The sequence below is a fragment of the Sesamum indicum genome, linkage group LG9 (assembly GCF_000512975.1).
Source record: "Sesamum indicum cultivar Zhongzhi No. 13 linkage group LG9, S_indicum_v1.0, whole genome shotgun sequence".
Classification (NCBI taxonomy): domain Eukaryota; kingdom Viridiplantae; phylum Streptophyta; class Magnoliopsida; order Lamiales; family Pedaliaceae; genus Sesamum; species Sesamum indicum.
This window is the reverse complement of record NC_026153.1, coordinates 9,005,534-9,014,921: the sequence shown is the minus strand read 5'-3', so window position 1 is coordinate 9,014,921 and position 9,388 is coordinate 9,005,534. Positions and strand designations below refer to the sequence as shown.

At 31.7% G+C, this 9,388-nt stretch overlaps 1 protein-coding gene across 1 annotated transcript; it reads left to right on the top strand.

Moving 5' to 3' along the window:
* LOC105171198 (chaperone protein dnaJ 20, chloroplastic-like) lies at window positions 7,997-8,728 on the top strand. Its single transcript, XM_011092232.2, has one exon. The coding sequence runs from the start codon at window positions 8,063-8,065 to the stop codon at window positions 8,573-8,575; it is 513 nt and encodes a 170-aa protein (XP_011090534.1). The 5' UTR covers window positions 7,997-8,062; the 3' UTR covers window positions 8,576-8,728.

Sequence of the window (9,388 nt, the reverse complement as noted above, 5' to 3'; positions counted from 1 at the left end):
TCTTCGACCGTAGGCTGAGGCTAATGATCCTCCCCCAGCTTTTGGAATGTCTCCTGCAAAATAAACAAAATTATTAGAACTTTACTCCAAAAATATTTAAAAATAAAAAATATTATTATTATACTTACCGCTACCTCAACTACCCTCGGGCACCAGCCACCATCGTCCTTCTTCTGTACCATTTGGTGAACAATTCCACCTCACTTGGGTGGCCGACCAAGCTCTACCTCTTGTAAAAGAAATAAACAGTTAGCATAATATTTATAAAACAATAATAAATATTAAACAAATAATATAATTCACTTACCATCTTCCTCTTATGCATGCCAACAGAGGAAGATCCCCCGAGGTACATAGTAGAGGACGTCGTAGGGTTTGCCGTTTGGTTCGGCTTATTCTTCGCAGACCTAGTCCTTGAAGTCTGCACTGGCCCAATATGCCTGGAGTTGGAGCCAGACTTCGTTGCCAGCCAAAGTGGCTTGACCAGCTGCTTTCGGGCGACGGTGAATTGTTTCTGGATGAATTTACTTGCCCACATGTGGAAGACCCGGAATATGGACTCATCATCACAGTCCCATCAGAGGTTATCTACAAAATATCAAATTAAAAAAAAAAAACAATAGTAAAATTCATTAAACATTTTAAATTATAAGATAATACAAAATTATTTTAAAGTACATTACCTTCATGCTCCCGAACCAGAACTATTGGTGCTCTAGCGGCACCTACCTCAAACATCCCCAAGGGTGGGGAAAGTGTCTTTGCACAACCGCATTGATGCGCTCGTGGATTTTGCGGTCATACTTGGAAGTACATGTTAATTAGTGATTTTTAAAATAAAATAATACTAAAAAATATTCATAAAAAAATTTACCTCAAGTCATTAAGGATGACATAGTGGCGTGTTGATGGTGGGAGGATTGCTGGTGTTGGAATAGCTCATGGACGGGCACGATCAGCCACTGGTGTGGCAGATAACTGTCCGGCCTCCTCAACTCCCGATACTGCAACAGATGGTCAAACATCATTTCGAATCTACGTGGCGGCTGAAGGTCTGAACTTATTAGGTGGTGGGGATGGTCGAAAGATTGCTTCCCCAGCATGGATAGCATCAGACGACACTGATAGAAATGGCAGGCCACAACCACGGCCAAGACCACATTGTCCACGTAGTAGAGGAGGCGTACCAGTAGACATAATATATACAAAATATAAAAAGTATAATTTTTGTAATGGTTGAAAAAATTATCCTAATTTCATAATATATGGAAATGCGCGCATCAATTGTGATTATTGGTATCACTATTTAAATAATATTGTAATTTGGAATATTATCCCAATTATTTATTTATTATAATTATTAATTTTATTGAAACTTGTATGTATTAGGGATATATTATTATTGATATGATTATGTACATAATATTCTTATTGAGAACATTAAGATAATTTTGTGATTATTGATATTATTATGTGAATAATATAATTATTAGAAATATTAGCCTAATTTTGTGGTTATTAATATTATTATGTAAATAATAATACTATTAAAAATATTAGCCTAATATTTTGATTATTGACATTATTATGTAAATAATATTATTATGGAAAATGCACAAGAATTACATAAAATAATTATACAATAAATTTGATAAAAATCACACAATATGCTCTAAATTACAAAAAAAACTACAGAAATTACACAATTATACAATAAATTTCACAAAAATTACATAAATTTTTGTGAAATTAAAAAAATTTACACAATACTTTTGGAATTACAAAAAATTACATAACCTATTTTCACAAAAATTACACAACCTATTTTTTGAAATTACATATATATTACACAAATGTTACACAAAAATTACACAACCTATTTATGAAATATTATTAAGAACATATTAAGGGGAAAAAAAAAAGAGAAAACTCGCTTCCGTCGAAGAGGGAGATAGATGGACGATGAACGACAGACGGCGAACGGTAATAGAAAGGCAAAGTGACACATCAAGAGAGAGAGAGAGAGAGACAAAGGGCGAGTGAGAGAGTGAGGAAGGGAATAAAAAATCTGCTAAGTATATATTAAATTTTGGAACGATCTAGGAACGGTCATTTATAAATAAATCGTTCATATCAGTCGTTCCTAAGTACGTAGAACGACGACGTTTTAGATAACTTTTTAAATGACCAGTCCTATATTTAACAAGGCAGTTCCAATATAAGTTCCAAAATTATTTGTTTTAAACTAAAAAAATCAAAGTGAAGAAAAAACCATTTTGCACATGTTAATAATCAAAGAAAAGTAGACCATAAATTTATTAAAACCATTGGACACATAATTTTTTCATTAAATTTGATACATGTTTAGCAGAACAAGTATATTTGTATATCCAAGATTGTTAGTCTTACATAAATGTAAGTAGTATCTTATACTGTTATATTGGATCGACCTTTAAAATTTTAATCAAACCGTTGGATATGATTAATCAACAAAATACTACATTCGATGAAGTTTTGGATATTTTTGTTATATGGATACTAAGATATCGTATCTGATTCACAATCAATGAGATCCCAAATAATGCAACTGTCAATCAGACCATGTGATTTTACAGTAGACCGCTACATATATTCACATATGTATAGTATTTATATGCATTTAAGTTTGAAACGAATTAGTGTTGCGGATGTGGAGATATTTTGACGTACGTAGAATTTTTCACATAATTGGGAGACTAATTGGTAATTATTTAGAAATTTATAATTATAAATAAAATATACATTAAAAAATTAGAATATAATAAAACTTGAATGGATTAAATTGGAGATTGTTCTAATATTTAGAGGCAAATTATATTAATTAAGAAAATTAAGAAGGACGGAATAGGTATTTTGAGAAAAATTAATTAAATAAATAAAATAATAATAATATTATATATATACATAATATATATATATATATATATAAATATAATGAGTGAAGAGAGAGAGAGAGAGAGAGTTTTGAGAGTGAGGCGGTGCGGCCCTCTCTTTTTATTCTTTCTCATTTCAACACAAACACATAATACACAAAAAAATTTTGAAAATTTGCAAATTTCTTTCTCGGTGAAACGAAGAACAGAGGTAAGAATTTATATTTTAATTTTTAATAATTTATATAATTATATTATTTAATTAGTTCATTTATTAAATGTTGTTTATACTGAACGATCTACTATTTAATCGAAATATTTTTTGAGTTTGGCTATTTAAATTTGTATCGAATTAAATATCACATTTAATGTAAAAATGATAAAGTTGGTTAATTAAATTATTAGATTTGTTAGATTTAATTATTATTATACTTAATTTACATAATTCCACCGGAATGATTAACCAAATACATAATTCTATGTATTGTTGTTTAATTAAATTATATAGCAACGAGAAATTGATAGAAAATTTATAGAAATGTTTCAAAAATTATATTTACGAAATATTACGTTTTAAAGAAAAAGAAAAAGAGAAAATAAAGTTTTAATGATAATCTAACTTAGGGATGATATTAGAAAAGGTATTTATAAAGAGTTTGATTACATGAATTCTTATAAGTTAGTTAATAGATTAAATATATACATGGAAAGCCTAGAAAGTATAGTTATTTAAAAAAAAAATAGAACAGGAATTTGGACTTTAATATAAGTGAAATATTAAAATATTGGTGGAAAATTTACGAACATTATATAATATTTTATTTAGAGTTTATAATATTCTATATATATTGATTATACGTATAATATTCTGTTATAGGACATGACGATAAAGTAGAGGGTTGAGCAGTCCCTTGTGAAATCGAAATATTTTGGGATTTAAGGTAAGTATAACTAATTGGATTTATATATATATATATATATATAGTGATATGTTTAGTATTACATATTATATATATTGGTTTCTTATATTTGATCGTGGAATTGGATTTATATTTATATACGTGGGTTTGTATATTGATTGTTTATATAATTAGTTGTGGATTACTTGTTGGATTATCTTAATATCGGTGAAATGGTTATTATCTGTTATATGTGATTGTAATATAGGGACACGCGAGATATGATTATGTGATGATCGTATAATTGATTGTTGTATGAAATCAAATTGAAAAGTTTTATTGAGGAAGTAATCATTATAGAGAATAGAATGATGATCGTAAATTGAAATGGTGCTTACCTAATTGGGAACATAGTCAATGGTTTACGATAATGTGATTGATGATGACGTGATTAATGGTGTAATATGAAAAATATATGAATTAAGTTAGGTACCGTGGCGTGTAGGGTACCGGGGTATTACAAGTAGCGGGGAATATCCTGTGTTGTTAGCTATATACTGAGGTGATGTGGAGATACCATGCTTGTTGTGTTGTCCTGTGCTGATATTGCTACACTCCAATGTAGAGAATGTGGGGATATCACATACAATGTGTATTCTGTGTTGTATATGATATGGCTTTGATTGAGATGATGATGGCCGGCAAAACCATTGACTAATGTACTCCAATTAGAGTAAGTAGGGCCCTTAGTTAATAAGCGATAACGTCAAATATCATATCGTGAATTGATGTACAGTCGTGGAAATGCATTATTCCTTATATATGCTATTGCTATATGATGAATATTTATTAATTGATGTGATTGCATTGTACGTGACTTGTGGCATATGTGTATATATATAGACTGGTTAGCTCTACTTATTGAGTAGGCAGCTCATTCCTTGTCACGTATTTTTCAGGAGATAGGTCACATTGACTAGCCACATTGGACTTCGAGCCGTGCCGTGGTCCTTATTAGGTGGGCCAGCCATGTCATTTGAAGTTGGAGTTTTGGCTGTTTGGTTGTTAAACATTTGAGTCTATTGTTGGGTTGTGTTAAAATTGTATACTATGGCTATTACGCTATGCCCTCGAAGTTATAAGGACATCGGTTGATGTAAATAATAAATTTTTGGCAATGTCTAATATCTTTTATGATATTTATATATTATATTGATAAAGTAGAATATTTTATGTTACAGGTTGAAAAGAAATTACGTATAAAACGAATTGTAATTAAAGAAAGGATGAATATAGATAATTAAATGCAGTGAGTAGGGAGTGCTACAGATATCGTAACCAGTAATTGAACTAGGAATTTTTTGTTATTATTAGGAACAATTTTGTTACTCCTTTAGGCATGATTTTCTTATATACATATTAGGAACGATTTGTTTATACTTTTAGCTTTAAATTCGTCTTACGAGTGGTCAAATATTTAACAACCGTTCCTAAATGTAAATTTTCCTCCACTTTTCATTTGGTGCCAAATTTAAATTTGTTTGAAAAAATGACCGTTCCTAATTTTTGAATTTCCGTCTTATTTTCTACAAAATGTTGTAATATTTTCAGGCAAGATTGTTATTTATTTGCCCGTTCCAACTTGAAATTCAACATTATTTCCGTACAATAAGGAAGGATATTTTAAGCGTCGGTTTTTTTGTTGACTGCTCCTATTTGGAATGGTTTGGGAACAGTCAAGGCTCTATACAACCTTTCCTAATCTGAATTTTTTTTAAGACAAAACATAATTATTCATACAGAATAATAATAAAAATATTTAATAAGTAATTTTTACAGAAATTTTATAGATGTTTGATTACAGAAACAGTAAACTTTCAATCATAATTATTGTCTTCTTTAGTCTCGTAATCCTTGTCAAAGCTATCTTTGTCAGAATCGTCATCAGATTCACCAATTGTCGAGCGGGATGTACCTGCTCCTTGTTGATTTGCAATAGAGAGATCAACAACTAGATGTATACCATTTGGGTCATCCAAGTCAACTATGATTGTTCGTAACACTTGTGGAGTAGGTATTGTTTCCACTTCTTGAAACGCGACTTCAATCCATCGATGACTCTTTGAGCTTTGGTTTTGCATACAGGCATCAGACGCCATCTCATAGGCGGATAGGTCGTTTACAGTCCATAACAACGCATTGTGAGTGTCTCGTTCTTTGGATTGTCGTACGTCAGTACACCCACATGCCACAGATTCTGCAACTCTTCGATTAGCGGCTCCAGGTAAACATGATGAGATGTTTCGAATTGGATGGTTAGGGACAACCATCATTAGGAACATATACTCAAAACTCATGCACATTCCAGGTGGGGGATTGTACGGTGTAAGTATAACGGGTCAACATGAATACGTACGACTATACTGCACGTCCGGTACATACCCATCTGTACAGAAACCCAGCCTAACATTACAGGACTCTACTGCAAATTGGGATATATCCAGTCAAAATGTCTCCATGCGTCTGCATCAGATGGACGGAACATGGATCCCTCCTTCGTTTGATGGTTGGCATGCCACATCATTTGCTCGGCAGTCGATTTTGAAGCATACAACCCCTAAACGCAAGAGGTAAGCAGCGAGTACTTAAGAGCATGGGCCTGATTAAGAGCATATATAGAACTATTGTGCTTTTATCATAAAAGGGAAAAATGATCACTAATTGGGCTTAAGGACCAAATCGTCCAAGTATTTGAAATATAGAGGACTAAAATTGCTATATCCAAAGTTAGAGGACTAGAATTGTCAACTCTTTAAAGATACAGGACCAAAATTACAATTAAAAATTAAAACTTGACTACCAAGTCATCAAATTCATTGGAAGTTCCATTTAGGTATTGACATGGCTGATGACGTGGAATTTTTTGGCCAAATCGACCAGAAAGAATTAAAATTGCCACAATTTTTAAAGTTACAAAACCAAATAATTAATTTTAATTTGAACAGAACCAAAATTGTCAATCCTAATTTACAGGATTACAATTGCATTTTCCTTGATATTAATGGTGTCACTTGGATATTAATTACATCATTTGTAATTACTCAGGTATCAATATGTCATAAATAATATATTTTGGGTACTAATTGAATCATTATTACTCAAGTACCAATATGATATTAATGAAAAAACTCGAGTGTCGATATAAATTTTATTTCACTATTTTTTTTTTGAGCGATTTTGTTTTTCTTCCACTATTAAATAAACAAATATACACGTTTAGACGGTGAAAGGTATTTTATCACACATTTACGTTGTGTAGTATGGTGCCTTATTACTTTTAAATAAGAACATAATTTAACTACATTTTTTATATATTATTATAAAAAAAAATATCGTACCAACTTTTGAATATCCAAATTAATTCTTTAATTAATTTATTCCTTTTAAAAAAAATTGATCAGAATAGTACATAATTTTAATATTTTTCATTAATCTTATAATTATAAAAAGTTTCTCTCAACCCTCTCTTACCTTCTCCATCTCTTTTTTTCCACACAAATATTCATATTTATAATAAATCCACAATTACAATTTAATTTTTCGTTCTCACCTTAGACTATATTTCTTTCTTCTCACCTCGCACTACTTCTGCATCTCTTTACAAATTTCATTTTTCTTTCATCTCACGTTATGCTTTATTTGATATAATCGTGATGACTGCGTGCGACAACAACTAGCAAATTAAAGAATTAAAATATGTGTCAATCAATTATTGATGTATCTTCACAATATGTAATACGAGAGTACGATAGAAGAATCAAATCGCATTTCGGAAACAATGACATAGTATGGACGGATGCCTCCGCGCGCGGACGATTTCATCGTCACTTTTCAGCATACGGCGCGGCGGAATCTCCTCAGTGTTCAAATCAAACTAAAAGTCAAAAGAGGGCAGGCCGATTGTGGCTGAGCAATTGATGTTTCAAGCCTCCAACAATTCTAACACACGTACCGACAAACACATACACACCAAATTTACGTTCAAACTACCTACGATATGTGCGTCGACCATCCCGCGTTCCCGAATACTTCCAATCACAAGCATAGTACTCACAGTTGAAGACAAGAATCTTCATTAATATCAACAAATTCACACCAACATGTTTCTTGTAAGAATCTGCGTCCCTTTCTCCATATGGTGTGTATAAATGAAACCCTTTTCTCCAACTTCTACACACACAAACACACACAATGGAGGTGTCAATACTGTCCATGCACATCAACCACAACCTAGCAAAACCGGCTGTTTCCCTCGTTCCTAATTATGTCAACAGACACAAACATAGTAAGCTGTCCTCCAAGAATCGGAAGCCCTTGTCGACGTGCCGATCGGTAGCCATGCAGAGTGGGCAGAGCAACAACTACTACGAGATCCTGTCTCTCAGCTCTAGAAATGTAGGGTTTGATGAGATAAAGAAAGCTTACAAGACTATGGCGCTTCAGTACCACCCCGACGTCTGCACGACTCATCTGACGAAGGAGGAGTCCACAAGACGATTCATCGAGCTAAGGGAGGCGTACGAGACGCTTTCCGACCCTAATTTGCGTAGGGTTTATGACTATGAGTTGCGGTCGGAGGATTCATCGTCGGGGCTCCGGTTTGGGAGTAGAAGGGAGGGTGATTACCCTAGGGAGGTGTGGGAGAGGCAGCTCAATGGGTTGAGAAAGAGGTCTGCTGAAAGGATGAGGAAAAGGAGATTATAGAAATTGATTAATTCATAGTCCACACATGTAATAAGGGAGAGAAATTCGTTTATTCATTTAGATTTAGTTATAAAAATTGTGTTTTTGTAGCTTTTGGAGTGTTTGCAAAAATTTCAAAATATCTAAAGTTGATATTAGAATTTTTAAATAATTTGAATAATTTAACAGAATTCATCCTTTGACATATTTAATGTTTTAAAATTTTTATATATTATCTAAATATTACTCCTATATCATATAAAAATATAAATTAAATTTGCTATGGTTAATGGAAAAAACATATATGTTTTGACAATCATATATGCAAGTTATTATATATTGATTATAATTGAATAATTATATAACTTAGTGAGAGTATCATTGAATCAAATATTTAATTTTTTATAAGTTTCACTATTTTTTTAATAATATATATGATAAATGCTTGTAAAAAAAACTATAAATTTGAAATATACTACTTAAAACAAAATATCTTATTTTTTGACAAAAAATAATTTTAATTGACAAAAAACAAATATAAATATTAAGCAAAGTATAAAATCTTTTTAACGTATGGGCATAAAAATAGTCTTTAGTCAATTGAGCTTCTTTTCAAATTATTTTTTCCCCAAACACTACCCAATTTAATTTTTCTATGCTTTTCATTGTTTTCACAATCACCATCCATCCCTGATTTTACTACGTACAACTTTCAATTTTATTCACAAAAATTACGGAAATTTCTAGCCCAAACCTGATTCGGCCAAACCTGCAGAATCAATTATATGACAAGTGCTATACAGAAAAAGTGACCAATCACACAGCAAGTGTATC

Excerpts from the sequence above, each read along its gene's own strand:
- LOC105171198 (XM_011092232.2), top strand. The coding sequence starts at position 8,063 with ATGGAGGTGTCAATACTGTCCATGCACATCAACCACAACCTAGCAAAA.